This window comes from Artemia sp. Qi Xiang Cuo, chromosome 9, assembly GCF_049724085.1.
Source record: "Artemia sp. Qi Xiang Cuo chromosome 9, ASM4972408v1, whole genome shotgun sequence".
Lineage (NCBI taxonomy): Eukaryota > Metazoa > Arthropoda > Branchiopoda > Anostraca > Artemiidae > Artemia > Artemia sp. Qi Xiang Cuo.
Window position 1 is genome coordinate 6,764,555 of NC_142802.1, and position 23,739 is coordinate 6,788,293.

At 36.5% G+C, this 23,739-nt stretch overlaps 1 protein-coding gene across 4 annotated transcripts in view; it reads left to right on the top strand.

Annotated features, from left to right (window-relative positions):
• Positions 1–623: 623 nt before the first annotated feature.
• LOC148948272 (potassium voltage-gated channel subfamily KQT member 1-like) overlaps positions 624–23,739 on the top strand; it is a 420,960-nt gene continuing 397,844 nt past the window's right edge. For all 4 annotated transcript variants that reach the window (XM_089093855.1, XM_089093854.1, XM_089093858.1 and 1 more), the window contains exon 1: positions 624–736. In XM_089093855.1, the coding sequence (XP_088949981.1) occupies positions 696–736 (41 nt within the window). In that variant the 5' untranslated portion in view covers positions 624–695. The remainder of the gene's footprint in view (positions 737–23,739) is intronic.

A 23,739-nucleotide genomic window follows, 5' to 3' on the forward strand; every position in this document is an offset into this window, starting at 1 on the left:
AAATCAACGAGAATTATCAGTGCTAGGCCTTTGGGGGTGGCAAGTGGGGTGACCAGCCTGGGCCCGTGCCTACCAGGGATCCGCGCTAAAATGGCCTGCTGTTTTACGAATTACAATCATTTGAGTGATCTTGTGACTTCGCGAGGGGCCTCACAGAAGCAGCCATGGAATATACCGTTGGGGTTTCCAAATTTGGGGCCCTCCTTTATGTGGAGCTGGTCCGGCGGCTATAAAACAGTAAAAACTCCCTAGAACTGTCAAAAACCCCCCTTTGTTAGGGCCTTTCCGTGGTGGCAGCACCAAGCCCTTTGGACCCGTAGGGTAGGCTGTGAGAATTGTCCTTGTAATTCCAGAACCACGTGGAACCCATTTCAATATGAATATGTACTTTTCTTTGGTTTATTGTAACTTCTGCAATCATGTTATGATTGGCGTAAACCAACTCTGCAGCAGAGTAAAGCGCAGCACCCATCATAGAGAAATAATCTATATAGATGACTCTTTAGCATTTTAACTTTTAAAAAAGAGACAGAAAAAGGGAAGACCTGCCCACTTTGTTTCCGGCTAATTTTGACAGGAGTTCTGACATTTTCCCCGCATTTTCTTTAGTGTTAGTTCCAGGGAAAAGTTGTTTAGTAGAGCAGTGTCATTTGCACACATGCCAATGATTATAGGAATGTGCTAGTGTAAACCTGATGTCTGGAGGTGTTAATAAGGATAGAATTGACCCTGAAAGGTAGTAATTCTACATTCGAAATAACTTTGGAGCCAAATTTTAAATAAATTTAGTGAATTCTCAACAAATTGTCATAGTTGGGAAATATTTCCCAACTGTTTATAGCATAACTAATTTCGTAAATTTTTAGTTATCAATCAATAGCCGCGAACCTCAATCAAATTACCGTTTCCCAAATGCCGCAAATATAAATCTATCCAAATGGAATCTATTTTAAACGAAAATGTATTAAAAAATGGCTAATTTCTTTTTTTTTTTAGTAAGACAGTGAAACATAATAAGAAAACTTTTTAATACAAAAATAATAACAGAAGCTCTAATATTTTGGCTTCACAACCGGAAGCCTTAACCAAGGAGGGAAAGCTAGCCTAAAAAGGCTATAAAGAAAAACCCAATAGGTGTTATTCATTTTTTTTCGTCTTTTTTTTATAGTTTTTTCCTTACATTGTGTTTTTCGTTGTGTTTTTTGGGGGGGCTATATTATTTTTTCGTTGATAAAGGCTTCCGAATGTGAGGCAGAAATATTTGAACTTACAAAACAAGTTTTGTATTATAATTAGTTCTATTATTTATCACTGCCTTATTCAAAAAATTTGCCCATTTTCAATATGTGTCTGCTTTAATTGTAAATGCAAGACAGTCTAGTCTAAGAAATTATTTAAACACAAGCTGTTGAAGGAAATAAGTAAACTTAGTTTCAATGATTCTTGTATTGAGTCTGGTTGATTAATCATTGTAGCATAAAACTAAAGGGCGTAACTCACGTTCCTTTAGTCTCGTTATGGAGCTCGGCAAAATGAGAAAACATAGGACAATGAAGTAAAACAAAATAAATCACAGCCAGAGAAAAAAGACAAAAATAAAAATGTTTCGGCCAAGATCTCCATTTAGCCATAATCAGGCCAGGAAGAAATAAAACTTGATTAATAAAAGACCCCACGAAAATACAAAAAGAAAAACCTTAAGAACAAAAATTAAAAAAAGAGGTTTTATAAAAATTTTTCTGTAGAATTTTGAGTAATTTTGGGGTAGTTTATTTTACTCACCTACGAATAAGGTGAACACACCACTCGATGCCATTTTATGCTTTTTCCGAATATAATAATCGCTTTACTCGGAAATTCAATTCAAACTCTTTACGGAACATCAAAGACTTATATCTTCCCTCTTATTTTGACTATATAAAAGGGATAGAAACAAAAATCGGTACTTTTGCATTAGATGGTCACTTCTATATACTCCTAAAGAAGTCAAGTTTGTTAATGCTAATGAAATAAAATAAAATACGATGAATTTAATAGTTTAAAAACAAACTTGGGCTATATATTTGCACAAATAGGGGGGTGGGGTGGGGGGTAAAGCATACCATATATTAAATACGTAACCTAACCTAGGTACCCCCCTAAACCCCTAAAAACTGAAGTTTAAATATCGTAAACGCAAAGAAAACCATGCTTTGCATTGCATTTCTCTATAGCGGTGTCTTGCAGTTAACCCGTCTGGCGGGTTTTTCGTGACTGGTTTCCTTGCACAATATATAAAAGTGACCATCTAATGCATAAGTACCCACAAATTTTTGCGTCTTTATATTCCGAATATTTGTGGTTAACACATTTCAGCTGCTGCTTCGCTATGCATTACCTCTACTTTATCTTGTGCAAATTATAGCCCGAATCATGTTTCCCAAGTATTTTCTGGCTCTCGGTTACGTCACAGTTGATTCAAGTACGTCACAGTTGGTCTACGGTTAAACCGGTTTATACAGAAGTGATGCTAGCAGTAGTATAAAGCGGTATCTAAAATAAGAGAAAAGGGTATCATTTTTGGGGATCGAAAAAAGGGGTTAACCTTATTTTTGCGCCCCTAATTTACCGACGTTTGTCTGTACTGCTACTACTACTACTACTACTACTACTACTACTACTACTACTAACAACCCACCGCTGCACCTAGCTACCTGAGGCCAATACAGCTACTCACGCTCCTCGTCCATTCCAACCTATTCAAAGCCCCCTCTTTACATCCCCCCAGGAAGCTCCTCTATCCCTTAATTATTTCTTTACGACATCCTCGCATCCCAAACAAAGACGACCTGCTTTCCCTTTAGCCCTAGACGGTTGGCTGAAAAGTACAATCTTTGGCCATCTGGCATTCTTCATCCTCAGAATGTGCCCTAGTCATCTTAACCTTTCTCTCATTATAGCCTTAGATAGTTGGATTTAAACACACTTTCCGTATAGACTTCTGTTTGAAATACGGTCAGTCAGTCGGATACCTAAAACAATCAGTAGGCGATTTCTCTGGAAAACATCCAGCAAATCTTCCTCCGTTTCACGGATTGCCCATGCTTCAGAACCATATTTGACCACTGTCGTCACTGTAGCTTCCAATATTCAAATCTTGGTTCGCAAACTTAGCTTCACATTCTTCCAAACTATTTTCATCTGTGAAAAACAAAGCTGTCCACTTGATCGATCTTTTCATTGCCCAAACTCACCTTTTAATCTTCACTTATTCCTATCCTTAACGACTTAGTCTTCTTAACATTAATTTTCAAACCTATCCTAGCACCATGAACTCGCAAGACCTCTAAAAGTTCACTTTGCTCAAACGTTTAGTTATTTTTGTTCTCATTTCTTCATTGAGGAAAGCTCAACATCCTCAATTTTTTCATTTTTCTCTTTTTTTAATGGCTGTACTTTACCTCGCGTTTCTTCTTTGCCTATGTTTTCTCGTTCTATAATGCTTGGCCAGTTTAGTTATTATCAATCAATCAATCAATCAATTTATTCAATTAATAAACACAGCAAAATACACTTCAATATAAACTCCCCCGTAAGGCTCTATGGCCAGGAAAAAACAGGGGAGAAACGTTTTCCATGCCTAGCCAGGTGTCAACATAAATTTATAATTTTTATAATAAGTCTATGGGTATCAAAGAATTGTTACAGTTCCAAGCTATGTACAAAAACTTTTTGTATATTCCAGCTTTGAAATATGAAGCAAAACTCCAAAAGTTAGTATGCATAGCTGAAAATAAGGCTACAATTTTCAGTATAAAACGATAGTCGCAGTAGGCCTAATTCAAAAGGGGTTAAGCAATACTGTAGCCAGGATTTATGTTCGGGGGGGGGTATTGTTTTTTTTTTTTTTTTTTTTTTACAAAAAAGACTAAAAACCACATACAAAATTTGTTTATTGACATTTTTGTTACGTTTTTACCAGTCAAACAAAAATTTGGTGGGGGGGGGGGGGTAGTCCAGATACGAATTTAGCGTCAATTTCTTTTGGAAAAGTTAAATTTAGATCCTATCCCCTCAAAAAAACAACAAATTTATTAAATTTGTGTTGTGTTTTCTTGTTTTGCCTCTAATAAATCTATAAGTTTCCTTTTGTCTAATATGGATTATATCCTCTTTTTTCGTACATAAAACTAGCTGTAAATTGAAGCTTTCGGTACCGTATCGAATTTTTTTCATACTTTAGCAGCTGACAGTATTTTTTTTTTTAAGTTACTACTTCTTAATAACAGCGGCAAAAAGAAATCCGAAAACACTTTCCAGATTTTTCGCTTTCCATTTGTGGTGAGAAATTTAGATTATAACGATTGCCGATGTATATTGGGATGGAGGAGGAGCGTGTGTAGCTGTGTTGGCCTCTGGCGAATTGGTGCTGCGGTGAGGTGTTAGTAGTAGTAGTAGTAGTACGCTTTCGGCGATACAGCTACTGCAAGTTGGAAACTACGGCAATAAGAACCTTTAGCCTAAGTTTCGCCAGAGTTTCACAAACGGCTCTACAAGCTATTTTCGAAGGCGCCTCAAAGCCAAAAGACATGTTTCACTCTTTCAAAACTTCAAAGGAAAGCAAAAATGCTGTATGTAAAACATTTAGAGGGAAATAGTCCTTTTTTTAAATACTTTAGATTGTGGTACAAGCCTTGAGAAGAGCCTGTAGAAAAGGAAACATGTTAAGAAAATAATTCATACTTCATAATATACAGCACAATTCATACTGGATCTCGCATGCAGCCCTACTGTAGTCTACCCCCCCCTAATATGCAAATATATAGCCCATATCATATATGTCCAACGCATTTTGCCACCCATCACTTGTTTTCCGGTTCTTGTTTCGCCACAGTTAATTCAATTTATATGTACACGGGTTGAAACAAGTGAGACGCATTGAGAGAATAGATGGAAAATATATAATTTCTGCTATATATTTGCATATTAGAGGGGTTTGGGGGTAGAGTATAGAGGGGCTGCATACAAAATTTGTTAGCTGACATATACCAAAATAGTTTTTTTTTTAATCGGCTAAAAGGTAAGAGTGAAATGATTTCTTAAATGGGAAATAGTCTGTCGAAATATTGGGTCGAAAACTACTGTGAAATCCATTAGTTAAAAAAAAGGAACAGAAACAAATTTTATTTAATAAAAGACTGCTATTTAGCGTCTGATTCAAAAGCAGCCAGGCCTGCAACTGAAAACAGAGCTGCATGGTGAATTTGGGAATTACCCGATTCGATGAAATATAACCTATTCAACGACAAAGTATTGTTTAGGATTTTGAATAATGGATAGGACTTCTGTTTTCTTTTTTTTATAAGAAAAAAAATATCCCTTTTCAGGGTTCTTTATTCTCTTCTTATTTTTTCTTGATAGTAATATGCTAGGCTGTACAATTAAGATGGTAAAACAGTTACAGTATTATCAAGCTGGGAGACAACAATAAGTATCATAAAAACGGCTTTTTTAGAACACAGCTGTTTCCAGCTTCATTAATTCCGTTACCCGGAAGAAATGCTTAAGTAAGCATATTTATAGAGAAAACTGCAATGGAAAAAGTTTCCAAGCTTCCTTTTTATCAATGCTGGAAGAATAGAGGAAGGGTCGGGGCTGAATCTGTCCTCCTGTGCCTCATTAGGCACTCAGGGCATCCAAAAAGAGTCACCAGTCATCTCTCACCGCTGTGGCCGCCCAGACATCATCCCATAATCAGACATCCGTAATTTTGGTGCCTGTTGTGGCAATATAATAATAAACTATATAAAGCTTCGAGTGCCCTAAATTTATCATTGAGAGTGGTATTTGTTAATCCTATATATATATATATTATTATACAAACTGATTAGTATCATACACTTGGAGGAACGGCCGAGGCTGAATGGGCTATGGTAATCCAAAAAGCGTTATAATACTATCATTAGACCTTAGATCCTGTGCCTCCATAGGCGCGTATGGCATTCAAGAAGAGTCGCCAGTCATCTTCCATCGCTGCGGCCACCCAGACATCCTCCCATTCGGGTTGAATTGAGGCATTGAGATTTCTGAGGTCAGCCCGGTAGCTGCGTCATAGGGTTCTTGAACCCTGTTGTAGGGAGTTGGATAATATTATACAGCATCGATTTTTATTGTAGACTAAATAGAATAGAGAAATCCCTTTTTTATTGTTTCAATTTTTGTCAATGATTAGCAAAAAGGTAATAAATATGCGGTGTGAATCCACCCTGCGAATCTTATGCTCAAAAACTCAGATTTCCTGGCATGAAATTTTCGAATATCAGGTTTCTAACGACCAAATAATAGACTCGCTTTCCATGAAATTTGGCACTAAACAATTGCAAACAAATTTTGTTTAACTAAACTTGTTGTTAAGATTAAATTTTTAATTAATGCATAAATGAATTACATATTTAAAACTCCAAAGGCCCTTATATTCATCTTTGAAACTGATTAGGTGTCAATCCTAGACACATGATTATGCAAACTCTTTACTGCCAACATCTCTCAAATCTTTATTTATTTTTATTGTAGAGTAAACAGACTGAAAAAAAACCTATTGAGTCCTTCAAATGTTGTTCATAATACAAACTCTAGCATCAATGGAGGAAAGCCAGAGGCTATATTGACTGCTGTAATTCAAAAGGCAGTATGATACATAGCATAAATTTTTGGAGTAAATGAACTTGAAAAATAAATAGGGTCTCATGATTGCTGTTTACGATTGATTTGAGACACAAACTATAGTGTTAAATAACAATATAATATATTGTTACAATAACTATAGATAACAGTATACAATGCTGTACAATACTATACAATATGTTACAATTCTATACAATAAAAGTATACTATAATATAACAATAACTATATTGTTAAATAACTATATAAGATAAGACAGCATCATTCAGCCAGGAAGGGGCTGGCACCCCCTCCTGACTTAGGGAGCGCACGAATTCTGAATTCATGCTGATCGAATTCAAAGATTAGTTTTTAGGCAAACAGTAGGAAATTGTAGGAATACCGTGTAAATTATCCGCAAATTGAAAAACCATGAAATTTAGGAAACCATGAAAACATCTCACCTTCAAGAAAATACTTCCTTGCCTCCCATTAGTTCTTCCTTTGCCACCAATGACCACCTATCCCGAAAGAATCGCCAATTATTCCTCAGCCCAGGTACTGCTGGCTTAACGTTAGGGCAAGGCAGCCGAAATCATATCAAAAGCTCCAAGTTCTAGGGATTTCCTCGCTTGAAAAAAAAGTGTCAAAGAACAGAGGAACCCTGTTGTACTGAGAGCCACACATGATAAAGAAAATTCCACTGGACTAATCGACCCAGCACATTTCACTGAATAGTGTGGGTTATAGATATTATTTTTATAAAAAGCGTCTCCAAGTGCCTTTTCATTACTGCCGCTTATGCGTACTGGTTTTGACTCTTATTAATTAAAAAAACCTTTCCCACAAAATAAGTTTTTCAAAGAAAAGTAAAGAACTCCATTAAACAAAAAATGAGCAAAAATAAAATCAAACAATCTACCAAGCTCGAAACTACCACAAATCAGCATTGACAAATAAATTAAACCGAAAACGAACAGAAATAATAATAAATAACCGAGTCAAACTCAAAACCAGCCGAAATGAACATAAGTTTGGCGCAAAACCCCTATGCCTTTCCAAGGGCAGAACAAATTTACACTTTACTGAACAAAAAAAATACAAAAGAATGTGCATTGTCAGTTTAATTTACATATGCTGATATTTAGTAATCAAAATGTTAATATTATTTGGCTTATTAAAGTTATAAAAGTAAAAAAATTTATATTTTTTTCAGTAAAGTGCAAATTTTGATCTGGCCTTGGGAAGGTGTAGGGGTTTTGCGCCCAACTTATGTTAATCTCTGCTCGTTTTGAGTTTGACTCGGTTATTTATTTTAATTTCTGTTCGTTTTGGGTTTCATTTATTTATCGATGCTGATTTGTGGTAGTTTCGAGCTTGGTAGATTATTTTATTTCATTTTGCTCATTTTTTGTTTAATGGAGTTCTTTACTTTTCTGTGAAAAACTTATTGTGTAAAAAAAATCTTTTCAATTCATTTCTGTTCGTTCTATATTGGCATAGTCTTTTCAGAGAAAAGGAAAATAACGCTTTAAATCTTTTCGTTTTTTAAGACTTTATGGTTTGGCCTGCTATTTGTATGCTGGAGAAAAATTTTCAGCAATTTTTAACAACATGCACCATTTTAAAAATATGGACACAAATGGTACTGTTTAACTTAGTTTCATACCTCCTCTAGTTGACCTGAAATGGAAAACTTGATACCATTTGCAAAAACATCTGTTTGCTTTCTTTGATAGCTTTGATACACTTACGCTATTTTGATTTGGTTACATTTTAAGAGCAGAAGTAGCCCCAAAAGTTTGAACATAATACCCTCAGTCGCTCTTGGGATACTGCTGAGGTACCTTATTAGGAATTAGCATTATCACTGTGAATTTTTATTTAATATTGAGGCAACATTAAGTTTTTAAACATAATGGGCAAATGGGAGGGTGGGAGTGGAAGGGGGATTAGTAGCCCTCCAATCGATATCGACTATTAAAAAGGGCATCAGCCCTTTCTATTTTCAATCGAATGAGTCCCTTTCGAAGTTCCCACGACAACTCCTTCAATACGGAGCACCCTGGTCTAAACAACATCAACAACAAAAAATATTACTAATCACTTTCGACTATTAAAAAGGGCACTAGCCCTTTGAAATTCAAATCGAATGAGCCCTTTTCTGAAGTTTCTACGACAACGTCTTCTATAAAAACCTTATATACCCACAGGGCATAACTTAAAACCCTTGCCCTTAGGGCTGTGGCGGAATATCCTCCTCAAAAACATATTTTCTATCAGTAAATCAACTACGCTGAACAAACTGGCTATCTCAAAGTTTTTATTGGATGTGTTTGGGGGATTTATGGGCATGGGGGGGGGCTAGTTGCCCTCCAATCACTTTTGACTATTAAAAAGGGCAACAGCCTTTTAATTTCCAATCGAATGAGCTTTTTTTTGAAGTTTCTACGACAACACCTTCTATAAAAACATTATATGCCCCCTGGGCCTAACTTAAAACCCTTGCCCTGAGGGTTGTGGGGGAATTCCCTCCTCAAAAACATATTTTATATCTGGAAATCAACCACGCTGAACAAAATGGCTATCTCAAAATTTTGATTGGATGTGTTTGGGTGAATGATGGACGTGGGGGGGGGGGCTATTTGCCCTCCAATCACTTTCAACTATTAAAAAGGGCACTAGCAATTTGAATTTCCAATCAAATGAGCCCCTTTTGAAGTTTCTGTGACAACGCCTTCTATAAAAACCTTATATCCCCCAGTATATAACTGAAAACCCTTGCCCAAAGGGTTGTGGGGGAGTCTCCTCCTTAAAAACCCACTTTCTTTCTGAAAATCAACTACGCTGAACAAATTGGCCATATAAATTTTTTGATTGGATGTTTGGGGGAATAATGGGCGTGGGGGAGGGGCTAGTTCCCCTCCAATCACTTTCGAGTATTAAGAAGGGAAATAGCCCTTTGAATTTCCAATCGAATGATCCTGTTTTGAAGTTTCTGCGACAGTCTACGACAAAGCCTTCTATAAGAACCTTATATGCCCCCAGGGCATAACTTAAAACCCTTTCCCTGAGGGTTGTGGGGGAGTGTCCTCCTCAAAAATATATTTTCTATCAGGAAATCAACTACGCTGAACAAAATGGCTATCTCAAAATTCTGATTGGATGTGTTTGGGGGAATAATGGGCGTGGGGGGAGCTAGTTGCGCTCCAATCACTTTTGACTATTAAAAAGGGTACTAGCCCTTTGAATTTCTAATCGAATGAGCCTGTTTTGAAGTTTCTACGACAACGCCTTCTATAAAAACATTATATGCCCCCTGGGCATAACTTAAAACCCTTGCCTTGAGGGTTATGGGGGAGTGTCCTCCTCAAAAACATATTTTCTATCTGGAAATCAACTACGCTCAACAAAATGGCTATCTCAAAATTTTGATTGGATGTATTTGGGGGAACGATGGGCGTGGACGGGGGGGCTAGTTGCCCTCCAATCACTTTAAAAGAACAATAGCCACTCCAATTAAAAAGGACACTAGCCACTCCAATTTACAATCGAGTGAGCCCTTTTCGAAGTTTTTACGACGACTCCTTCGATACGAAGTGCCCTGGTATGGAGAAAAAAAAACAAAAAAAACAACACATTGCGCCCACATCTTTCTTTACTTAGGCAGCGCTAGCGCGCTGCCTATGAAAAAGTGGGCGTGAGAGGGGGGTTAGTTGCCGTCCAGTCACTTTCAACTATTAAAAAGGGCACTAGCCCTTTGAATTTCCAATCAAATGAGCATTTTTTGAAGTTTCTATGACAACACCATCTATAAAAACCGTATATGCCCCCAGGGCATAACTTAAAACCCTTGCCCTGAGGGATGTGGGGGAGTGTCCTCCTCAAAAAAATATTTTCTAAGTGGAAATCAACTACGCTGAACAAAATGGCTATCTCAAAATTTTGCTGGTATGTGTTTGGGGGAATGATGGGCGTGGGAGGGGGCTAGTTGCCCTCCAATCACTTTCGACTTTTAAAAAGGGCACTAGCCACTCCAATTTCCAATCGAATGAGTCCTTTTCGAAGTTTTTACGACAACTCCTTCGATACGAAGTGCCCGGGTATGGAGGAAAAAAAACACATTGTGCCCACATCGTTCTTTACTTAGGCAGCGCTAGCGCGCTGCCTATAATTTAGCTGGTTGAACGATATATGATGGATCCAGATATTAATTTATGCCCCAAGAATGTGTTTTTAAACTCAAATCTCAATTTATCTTCTATTTCTAAGGCTTAGAAGAATGTACAGAAGATATTTTCCTTTAATTTTGGTTTAAGTCTGCTTTTCCTCGACGTTTTAAACACGTTTTAAACACGAACAAACTTCCAGTGGCCTAATAGTATTTTAAGCAATATTAAGATTAATTTTAAAATTTTAAATATATTTTATCAAACTTTTAAAACTACGCAAATTTGGATTTGGCAGAAATATAACATTTGAAACATTATCCTTTGAGCTTATTTATACTGTAAATCTATTTGTGAAAATTTCCTTTTTAATATACAGAATTTTTCCAAGGTCATCAAGACCGGTGCCCTTCGAATAGGGAAAGGATGCATGTAGATAGTTTGAAAAACTTCTTGAACCATTGGTTTTGAATCCGCTCCTGAGTGTTACATTCATTTAGCTCAACTACTTTCCAAAATAGCGCTTATCAGTTATGTAGGATTTTATCGAATATTCAAGGGTCTTCTGGACGAACTCCTCTCCCGAAATATTAAGGTCTGCATACAAATTTACTTTTCAAACAGTTCGTGGTAACGAGCTGTAAGTTAGGAGCGACCCAGCTGAATAGTAACCGATACTCTAAAAAACGTTATAGATACATCAAAAGAATAAAATTTTTATGCTGATTTCAAATATATAAGTTTCATGAAGTTTAGTCTTGCCCATTCAAAATTACGCGCCTGAGAAAATTTGCCTTATTTTCGAATAAAAGCGGGGGAAAACCCCCTAAAAGTCATAGAACGTTAATGAAAATCACACCATCAGATTCAGCCACCTATAGAAGTTTCAAGCTCCTGTCTGGAAAAATGTGATATTTTGTATTTTTGCCAGAAGAAAGATCACGGATGCGTGTTTTTTTTCCAGGGGTGATTGTATCGATCCAGTAGTCCTAGAATATCGGTAGAGGGATCATTCGAACGGAAATTAAAAGTTCTAGTGCCCTTTTTAAGTGACCAAAATAATTAGAGGGCAACTTGGCCCCCTCCTACGCTCATTTTTCCCCCCTAAGTTACCCAATAAAAATTCTGAGATAGCCATTTTGTTCAGCATAGTCGAAAATTTAATTAATATGTCTTTGAGGATGACTTAATCCCCCAAAGTTCCTGGGGAAAGGGCTGCAAGTAATAAACTTTGCCAATTGTTTACATATAGTTTTGGTCATTGGGAAGTATACCGCCGTTTTCAGGAGGAATTTTTTTGGGGGGGGGTGGGGGGTGGGAGTAGGGGTTACGGGGGAAAGTATTTTCATGGGGTATGTTTCCTTGGTGAAAGGGACATTCCTATGAAGAGGGCGCCGGATTTCCCAGCATTATTTAATAAATGATCAGAAATTAAATAAAAAAAACAAGTTTTTTTCAACTGAAAGTAAGGAGCAACATTAAAACTTAAAACGAACAGAAATGATTAGTCAATACCTAGTCAATACCTCGCTCTTTATGCTAAAGTTTTTGTAGTACTTTCAAAAGAGCTATCTATTCTAATTAACCAGCCTTTGTGATTCAGGGTTTTCGCGATTCGAACAAAATTCAAACTTTAGCGTAAAGAGCGAGGTATTGACTAGGGGGCGAATTCCCTAATATACGTAATAAAAAAATACGAATATAGAAATTCGTTACGTAAGTTAATTGGTAAGTTATGTCAGGGCAAAATTTCGAGAAAGCCGTTTAGCCAAAAATTAATATGCGAATTTTGTTTTAATTATTCATGTACGCTGAGCCAAAATCAAAGCTGCATTAATTCAAAAACGTTCAGAAACTAAATAAAAAAAACAAGTTTTTTTAACTGAAAGTAAGGAGCGACATTAAAACTTAAAACGAACAAAAATTATTTCGTATATGAAAGGGGTTTTCCCTCCTCAACGCCTCGCTTTTTACGCTAAAGTTTGACTCTGTCTTACAATTTTATTTTTTTAAACAATAAAAAAACTTTAGCGTAAAGAGTGAGGCTTTGAGGAGGGGTCAACCCCTTTCATATACGGAATAGTTTCTGTTCATTTTAATTTTTAATGTCGCTCCTTACTTTCAGTTAAAAAAAAAAACTTTTTTTAATTTAATTGTCTTATAAAACGGCTACATTTGGTACCCCAACGGTTGCTTGGACTCCCTTTAAACCGAGCAGTGTGTTTTGTAAAAATGGAGTCTTAGATTCTTAGGTAAAGCTATTCGTGCTTGCTAACCATCATACAGAATTTTGACCCCCCCCCCTATTGAATTTTGCACCATCTCAATTGTGTTCCGGCTGAAGGTTAGTCTTTTGATAAGCAGAGTTACTTATTCTTACTCTGCCTTTGTCATTAAGATGAATCCACAGATAATACCCATAACCAGCAAAATTTCAAGAAATTTTGTTCCAAGAGTTTCACAATCCAATGTCTTCTGGATTTTCTTGGTGGGTTCTAGCCAGACTCCTCTCCCAAGATATGAATGATCTCAAGAAATGCATCACGCATTTGCATTTCGGCATATTTAATTGGTTACAAAACAGTTGCTTCGACTCCCTTGAAACTGAGCTGGGTGTTTCTTTGCAAATGGATTCTTGGGTAAAGCTAATTGTGTTTCTTAACCATCATTAAAATTTTTATTTCCATTGAATTTTGTATCATCTCAATTAGGTTCTGGCTAAAAGTCAGTCATTTGATAAGCCGGATTATTTATCCCTACTCTGTCTATGTCAGTAAGATCATTCCAGAGAGAACACCCATCACCAGCACAATTTCGAGAACTGATGTTCCAAGCGTCTCCCAATCTAATGTTTCTGGGTTTTCTTGAAGTTTTTTCTGGCCCACCTCCTCTGCGAAGATATGAATATCTATACACAAATTTCCCTTTTCTGCTTATTCAATTGGTTACAAAACGGTTGCTTCGACCCCCTTGAAACTGAGCTGGGTGTTTCTTGTTAAATGGAGTCTTTAGGTAAATCTAATAATTCTTTTTACTCATCATTAAAACATTAACCTTCCTCAAATTTTGCAACATCTTAAATATGATCCAGTTGCTAAAAGGCCAGTCATTTGATAAGCAGGATCACTTACCCCTGCTCTGTTTATGTCAGTAGGATTATTTCAGAGAGAATACTCATCACCAGCACAATTTCAAGAAATGATGTTCCAAGCGTGTCCCAATCCAATATTTTCTGTGTTTTCTTGAAGCGTTGTCTGGCCAGACTCCTCTCCGAAGATATGAATATTTATACGCAAATTTTCCCTTTTGGCTTATTTAATTGGTTACAAAACGGTTCCTTCGACCCCCCTGAAACTGAGCTGGGTGTTTCTTTTTCAATAGAGTCTTTGGGTAAAGCTGATTGTGCTTGTTAAGTAGACCCCGGCGCCACGCCGGCGGATCGACCAAACGCCCCGTCTCTTTTGTTACTTTGCATAAAAACAAGACAGATGCAATTGTAATGTACACAGTTCTTCATATGTTGACAAAAAAAAAATATCGTCTTTATGAAATGAGATTAAATCATTTCGAATGCAGTTTCCCAATTGCTATTTCTTACATCATTTGCAGTTAATAATTTTATTTTTAAGTTGAATAGAACGCATTCACTACTATACATCTTCAGTTAGGTTTTGAAGTTGATAGTCGACAGATAGCTTATACAGCTGAATCGTAAGTTTGCAGAATTTTGCTTTCTTTTGCTGTTTTTAGATAAAATTTTCTGAATGTTTAATATATAATTGTTGAACGCCTGATAGATTAAAGAAAATACAATTATCTTTCTGAAAAAATTTGACCCCCCCCCCCAAAAAAAAAACAAACTTCTATTGAGACAAAATTTTGCTATAGACTAAGCTATGTACAAGGTTGGGGAATTAAAGATTGAAATGGAAGTTACCCCAAAAATACGATTCATAAAAAAGTTTAAATTATTGCCTAGAGGGGGGGGGATAGAGGGCTATCATTTTAAAATGATACCACCTCATTTTTTTTTTAAATTGAAGGCAGGGGTGCCAAGAAGATAATTACTTTTTTTCATTTAAAGTGGAGACGAAAGAAAATGATATTAAATTCCCTGGAAAACCATTGAAATATTTTGATAGACCCTGGGCCCCCCATTGGGACTTGTTCATTGTCTTGGGTGTTTTGCAATTTCTCCAGGCTACTGGCCTACTTTAGCTTTTGTTTGTGCTCCCTTTTAATTAGATTCTTTGGATCTTATTGAATGCCACGGTGAATCTATAACTCAGTTTTCCAATAATTTGAGGTATATCTGAATAATTTTGACATTTGTGTTGTTGTCACTGTACCCCTTAACTCATACCATCAATTTTATTTTTCAAGGAACACTAAGCTGTTTAATATTATTTTGCATGTTTGTTTGAACAATATAGTGACCTAGTTAACTACTTAGTAAATTATTTTTTTAATGTAAAGCTGAGACGGTATCCTATCAAGGTGGTATCCAGAGGGGGGAGGGGTAGGGGGGTATTAAATTTAAATGATAATATCTCAAATTTGTTTTATTGAAAGAAGGGATTCCAAAAAGTTAATTAAATTTTTTTTTTAATTTAAGGCAGAGGCGGTATCCTATCATGGTGGTATCCAGAGGGGGGGAGGTAGAGAGGTATTGTATTTAAATGATAATACCTCATAATTATTTTTGTAATTTAAAGCAGAGACGATATCCTATAAAGATGGTATCCAGAGGGGGAGGGGGCGTAGGGAATTATTATATTTAAGTGATAGTACCTTGAATTATTTTATTGAAAGCATGGTTGCCAAAAAATATTTTTTTTTTAAATCTAAAGTAGAGACAGTATTATATCAAGGTGGTATCCAGAGGGGGGGGGCTAGGGAGGTATTGTATTTAAATGATAATACCTCAAACTTATAATTTTTAAAGCAGGGTTGCCGAAAAGTTAATTATTTTTTTAATTTAAGGCAGAGGCGGCCTATCATGGTGGTATCCAGAGGGGGGGGGGGGGTAGGGAGCCATCATGTTTAAATGATAATACCTCGGTTGAAAGCAGGGATGCCAATAAGTTAATTGTTTTTTTAATTTAAAGCAGATACGGTATCCTATCAAGATGGTATCCAGAGGGGGGGGGGTGTAGGGAGTTATTATATTTAAGTGATAGTACCTTGAATTTTTTTATTGAAAGCATGGATGCCAAATTTTTTTTTTTTTATTTAAAGTAGAGACGGTATTCTATCAAGGTGGTACCCAGAGGGGGGGGGGCTAGGGAGGTATTGTATTTAAATGATAATATCTCAAATTCATTTATTTTTTAAATCAGGGATACCAAAATGTTAATTTTTTTTTAATTTAAAGCAGAGACGGTATCCTATCAAGATGATATCCAGAGGGGAGGGCATAGGGAATTATTATATTTAAGTGATAGTACCTTGAGTTTTTTTTTATTGAAAGCATGGATGCCAAAAATTATTTTTTCTTTTTTTTTAATTTAAAGTAGGGACGGTATTCTATCAAGGTGGTATCCAGAGGGGGGGGGGGCTAGGGAGGTATTGTATTTAAATGATAATATCTCAAATGTATTTATTTTTTAAAGGAGGGATGACAAAATGTTAATTGTTTTTTTTTAATTTGAAGCAGAGACGGTATCCTATTAAGGTGGTATCCATAGGGGGGGGGGGGTAGGGAAGCATTATATTTAAATGACACTCTCTTGAATTTTTTTTTCAAGCACGGATGCCAAAAAGATAATTATTTTTTTTTAATTTAAAGCTGAGACGGATTTTATAGAACATTATATGGCTGCTTTAAAAAATACGAAAGGGACTGTGAAGGGAGATGAGAGAATTTTACAAGAATATGACAGTTTGGTTGCTACCAGTAGCTACTAGGTGGAGTATCCTATAAAAGTGTACTGTCAATGAGTAGAGAAAGTAAATTTGTAAATTTAAGCTGTGATTTGAGAAAGTCTGATGAAAACATTAATATTAGTGGTCAACATTGATCGCAACGGTGGCGCGCCACCGACATCTTATCGGCGGTGCGCCGCCGCTGCTGTTTTTGGCCCCGCCGTCGCCGGTCTTCCCTCATCGATGCGGCGCCGGGGTCTATTGTTAACCATCATTAAAAGTCCAACCTTCATCGAACTTTGCACCATCTTAATTATAATCCAGCTGCTAAAAGGTCAGAGACGGTATCCTATTAAGGTGGTATCCAGAGGGGGGGGGGTAGGGAAGTATTATATTTAAATGACAATCTCTTGAATTTTTTTTTTCAAGCAGGGATGCCAAAAAGTTAATTATTTTTTTTTAATTTAAAGCTGAGACGGATTTTATAGAACATTATATGGCTGCTTTAAAAAATACGAAAGGGAATGTGAAGGGAGGTGAGAGAATTTTACAAGAATATGACAGGCTGGTTGCTACCAGTAGCTACTAGGTGGAGTATCCTATTAAAGTGTACTGTCAATGAGTGGAGAAAGTAAATTTGTAAATTTAAGCTGTGATTTGAGAAAGACTGATGAAAACATTAATATTAGCGGTCAACATTGATCACACCGGTGGTGCGCCACCGACATCTTATCGGCGGTGCGCCGCCGCTGCTGTTTTTGGCCCCGCCGCCGCCGGTCTTCCCTCGTCGATGCGGTGCCGGGGTCTATTGTTACCATCATTAAAAGCCCAACCTTCATCGAACTTTGCACCATCTTAATTATAATCCAGCTGCTAAAAGGTCAGTCATTTGATAAGCAGGAGCACTTATCCCTGCTCTGTCTATGTCAGTAAGACTATTCCAGGGAGAATAACCATCTCCTGCAAAAATTGAATAAGTAAGAATGAAGCTGAATAATTAGTCAACTGGATTAGAAAAGAGTCCTCGATGTCTTAGAATCCTGAGACATTTCTGAATTACAAAATGCATATTAATGAGATGTATTTCATTAGGATCTTGCGAACAGTAAATCAATTTAATTCACAATTGTTAATCTAGTCTAAGGTTTCCTCTATCTTGGATGTTGAGCGCGAATTCACGAAAATGCAGGCCTGGCAAGGATTTTTTCATTTTTTTTTTGTAATGAAGATATAGAAAGAGTATTTTCAAAATCTAGCTGAGGTTCATTTTTATTTTTTCATACATTTTAATGAAAATGCCGATGAAGTTATTTTTCTAAATCAAGGGGGGGGGCTGCTCCCAATCCCCAGATTTGGCACTCCTGCTTGGATAAACTAATATAAAAATAACTATGCCCTGTCTTTAAGTTTTTTTTTTGTCCTTCTCCCCCTCTCTCAAGAAATCCATGGTTCGTTACCCCCTAAATAAACAACTGGTTACACCCATGTAAATTAATTCTAATCTTGTTTTTGAAACATCTGTCGTTTCATAATCCAGAAGCCTTTTTATATTGCCACATAAAAGTAAATAGTGTGTTTTTACAAAATAAATTGGATGTTATTATGATCTCATGAAAAGTAATTTAATTGACTCCCAAAGCTTTTGTCTATAATAATATGGAGTTCAATTCTTTACGGCGAAATTCTATATCTTCTTACCGACGGCTCATGTATCTCTTAAACCTTTATTTCTATTTATCATTAATTTGGACAGTTTGCAGGCAGGGACGTACGCAGGGCGGGGGGCCACCGGGCCCGCTCCCCCCCCCCCGAAATCTCACGATTTTTTTCATTTTCCCATAATTTTCTGATTTTTCTCACAGAATAATGGATTTGAAGGATTTGCCCCCCCCCCCCAAAAAAAAAATTGGGCCCCCCCGAAGCAAATTCCTGCGTACGTGCCTGTTTGCAGGGGGGGGGGTCCGGTCAAAATTTACACAGAGATTTCTTAATAGCTGGACACTCATGAAATGAGTTTAAGTGTCTAGGCTGTAAAGGTCAACGATCTAAATTTATAATTTACGCCTCACTAGGTTACCAAAAGCTCAAGAGACTGCAAATAAAGATAAATATAGAAAATGAGCATTAAGTAATGTTGATAGCTGAATGATTATTATTAATTATATAAAGGCAATATGATTTTAATTAAAAATGACTCAAAGCATCCGGACTTAAAATTATTTCATTAATCTAATTTAAACAGGGTGTGGTATAATAAGCGTTTGTGTAATACGCACTTAACAAGTTTTTCTTTTGGATTCTGTATTACAAATCAGTCTCGAATTGATCGGCGGGGTAAAAAAAACCTTTGTACCTCTTTTGGCGAAATTCGTCACTATCTAAGAAATACATTCCTGGTGTCCTTTGATTTCTGACAGTAATTATCTGATCCTAACAATTTTAAATCATGAGCGTTCAATCATTTAGGAAAATTCCCAAATAATGACCAAATGATCGTTAGTATGAAAAAAAAGTCTATTTCATCCAATTTGAGGAAATGGGCGTAGAGGATTAGAGGCACGTCTTTGTTTTTTTTTTACTATTTTTATTAAAACGGGGATCTTTAAAACTAGGCCTAATGGTTTAAAGGGCAATAGGAGTTCCCAGGCCATAAAAGAGGTAAAAATGCTTCAGATTGCCATCTGATTAGATTCGGGAGCTAAAAAGAGCACTGGAATTGTTAAAATACGATTGTTAAACCAATTTTTTTACATCTTTTTTTTTTGGGGGGGGGACAAAAAAACTTTAAAAGCACACCAAAAATCAGTTTATATGCATTTTGTTACGTTTTACGAGTCGGGCAAATATCTAAGGGGGAAGGGGAGGAGTTCAACCATCTGCAAGTAGTTGATTCATCGCCAACCTAATTAAAAGCTCAATCCTACTGGCACATCAAAAATTTGTTTATATGCATTTTGTTAAGTTTTACGAGTCAGACAAATATCTAAAGGGGATGGGGAGGAGTTCAACCATCTGCATGTAGTTGATCCATCGCTGACCTAATCAAAAGCTCAATCCTACTGGCACATAAAAAATTTGTTTATATGCATTTTGTTACGTTTTACGAGTCGGACAAATATCTAAGGGGGAAGGGGATGAGTTCAACCATCTGCATGTAGTTGATCCATCGCCGACCTAATCAAAAACTCAATCCTACTGGCACATAAAAAATTTGTTTATATGCATTTTGTTACGTTTTACGAGTCGGACAAATATCCAAGGGGGAGGGGGAGGAGTTCAACCATCTGCATGTAGTTGATTTATCGCCAACCTAATCAAAAGCTCAATCCTACTGGCACATCAAAAAATTTTTATATACATTTTGTTACGTTTTACGAGTCAGACAAATATCTTAGGGGGGGGGGAGGAGTTCAACCATCTATATGTAGTTTTTCCATCGCCAACCTAATCAAAAGCTCAATCCTACTAACACATCATAAATTTTTTTATATGAATTTTGTTACGTTTTACGATTCGGACAAATATCTAAGGGGGAGGGGGAGGAGTTCAACCATCTGTATTTAGTTATTTATCGCCATCCTACTTCGCTGAATCATTACATTTACTTATTAACCATTCTTATCACTAATGCTGTTGTGAGTTTTGTCTAAGTCTGGGGATATCATTTTTGCTTACATCGCAAGAATGTTTGTTCCTTTCAGCAAAGTAGATTATTGTTTTGAAAGAATGTTTCTTCAAACAAAAAGCTCTACAAAGATTAGGTTATTGCATTCGAGGGATCACAAGCTAGGTCGTTTTGCTAAGACTTAAGAAATATAGGTAGAGCGAGAAGCAGGCTTGGAGGTATAATAGGGGTATTCAGTCGCACAGACACTCAAGTCTATTTACGTCTTGATTATAGTAGGTCAAACAGTGGTATACGACATTTTTGACTTAAGATTTTTAGCCTATTCCTTTGAATTAGCACGTTCTATCGGCTTGTTAAATCTTATTTTCTGTATGTTATTTGGGCTATAAGGTAGCTTAAGGATTATATTTGTAAACTTCCTGGATACAAATAAATTTTCTTAAATTAAAAGAAAGGAAAAAAAATCAAATTTTTCACATTTCCTCTTACTAATAAAAACTATATGTTGTGCAATATATCCGATTTCCTGTAGACGATCTACAGATCCTCATTCCTCATAGGGTATATAGGGTAGCAGAAGGTTGAAACCCGTTTAATACATTTGGAACCTATTTTGATTTCTGTATTGCTCCAAAGTAGGCTAAAGTAAATAGTCGTGTTTCTCAAATAATAGGTTTAAACCATTAAAAAATGGACTATATTTCATACACTTATTTTTTACAAGAATCTCTTATTTTTAAACTAATAGGCAAGTTGTTTCTACTTCTTGCCTATTTAGAAAAGCCACAGATATAATATGATTTATGTGCTCCGGTACAATTAAGTCAAGTTCACAGAGAACAACTGAAATATTGTTTTTTTTTACATAATTAATAATAATTAATCAGCTATCAATATTATTCTCAAAAATTTAGTTTTATCTTTATCTTTAACTGAATCCGCAGTCTCTTGTACCTTGGTTGACAAATATTTGTCTACATCTAGGGAGGCGTAAATGAAACATTTAGACCGTGACCTTTACTGCCTAGGAACAAGGACTCTAGGCATTTACCCCCCAGAAAATACCTCCCCAGAAAATACCCGCGGAAGATAGCCCCCGGGAACGAAAAATAACCCCACCCCGCGGAAAATACCCCCCTCCCCCGTAAAAAACATCCTCGCTGAACGAAAATCATTCCCAAAAATTACCTCCCCACTGAACATTCCCCAAGACAACCCCCTCCCCCCTGTAGAAGACTCCCCCGCGAAAAATTTCGATATGTTTCCCAATAACAAATACTATCTACAAAGAAAACTTAAGAAAATGCGTGAAAAATGTGAAATTGATTTCTACTCCCTTACTTGGTTTAAGAAACACTTAAAGTGATTGGAGACCAACCAGCCGCGGGGGGTGTTTTCTGAGGGAGGGGGTATTTTCCGAGGAAGGATTTTCTTCGGTTTTTTTCGTGGGGTGGGGAGTATTTCCCGGGGATATTTTCCGTGGGGGGTATTTTACACGGGGGGGGGTATTTTTCGGTGGTGTATTTTCCGATGGCTGTTTTCCACCGGAAGTATTTTCAGGGAGGTATTTTCCGAGGTGTACTTCCCTTGGGGGGGGGGTGTGATTTTTCAGGGGGTTAACGTCGGACACCGGGCACAATCGTCTTTAAAAAATTCCTCGCTCTGGGGTTTCTCCTCCATCACGGAGAGTTAAGAGGATTTGATGCCTTTATAACCATTTTGTAAAGGTTTTTAATCAAAGTGGGTAGCAGTACATCAGACTTCCAAAGCTTGAAAATTGATCAAATGACATTTCATTGAACTGATTTTCGACATTTTTCTAGCTTATGCACTAGAAAATTTTTAGGGAGTGCCCTTTCCTGAACTTTAAAGAGAAAATACTGCTCAGTTTAATCGAAAAAACAAAACCCACACTTTCTAATGTTATAAGTTTCATCCAAACTGAATATCTCCATCTCCGGCTCAAAATAAGAGAAGCTAAATGGTTTTGGGGAAAGTTTTCTATCGTTTATTCGGGTAGAATATCCAAGCTACACAAGTTATGGCAAGCTGAAGAGGACCCCACCCCCCTCCCCTCCGCAAAATTTTTCCTAGCGCCCTCATTCCGTTTTCTTTTTTTTAAGTTTTTTTTTAAGTAGACTCGTCAGTTTGGTCAATGGCACCCTTGTAATAAAAACGAACAAAATTAAAAAAAAAATACATGAAACACGTTTTTCAAAGAAAATTAAAGAGCCCTGAAAAATTTTCAGACATTTCTGGGTTTTCGGCTTTAGGTGTCGGTTTTTAGTTTTCTATCGTTTATTCGGGTAGATTATCCAAGCTCTACAAGTTATGGCAAGACCACCCAATCTATCCCAAATTGTTCGGCCACACAAACTAAAAAAGTTTATAATGAACATAATAATAAACATAATATGTTTAATATTAAATGAACATAATATGTTTAATATTATAATGAACATAATATGTTCATTATAAGTTTATAATGAACATAATAGTGTTATCCTTTAAGGTATCGGATCTCTTTAATTATAACCAAGAACTTTGAAGAATGATGATCTTCAGGGGTAAGGGGCTTCATACTTGAGCAAGTAGGACTGCCTTTTATTTGTTCCCCATATAGTTTAGAGTAGGGAAGTTTTTTTATATAAGTGGTTACGCAGCAATTAATAACGTATCTGGAATCACTACGAAAACGAGTAAAATATTCATTTCGCGGCAACAGATAAAATTATCACCTATGGCGTTCACATACGCAGAATAAAATTGTTTTTGCCACCAAAAAAAAACAAAAACAAACAAACAATAGCTGTAACATTTTGAGGAAAAGTAACATATCCCAAATTATCACAGGCTATAGTCTTAAAATCAAAAACATAAACTGGGTTCGGTTTCAAACCGTTCGTGGCAACGACCTGTAAGAAAGGTGCGACTCGGTCTAAAATTAAACAAAACTCTAAAAAAGACAACTTTGAAACACTTAATATATAAAAACAGTTAGTTATCTATGCTAATTCTCTATATAATAAAATAAAATTCATTAAGTTTAAAATGACGGTGGAAGAAATTGTCCGCGGAGTGAATGCGGAATGACGGTGGCTCATGAATTGTCCTCCCCTCTGCTCCACATCTACACCTTTTGTGCCAGTAAGAATGTAAATTAAATCTTTAATGTTGCAAAAGAAGAATTTTCACAGAAGGGATTTCTGGAGTGATTGGAAAAACGATTAGAAATGTAAGTCTTTTTAAATTGAAAGTGTACTAAGGAGAATTTTTCGGATGGAATCGTCCACAAGAAATTTTACAGGGGGGGGGATTTTCAGCAAGGACAGAATTGTTGCAGGAGAATTTTATCCAGGGGAGGTATTTTACGTGGGAGGCAGTTTTTACAGAGGAGTCTTCCGTAAGGGGAGGGAAGTGTTACGTAAGAAGGGGGG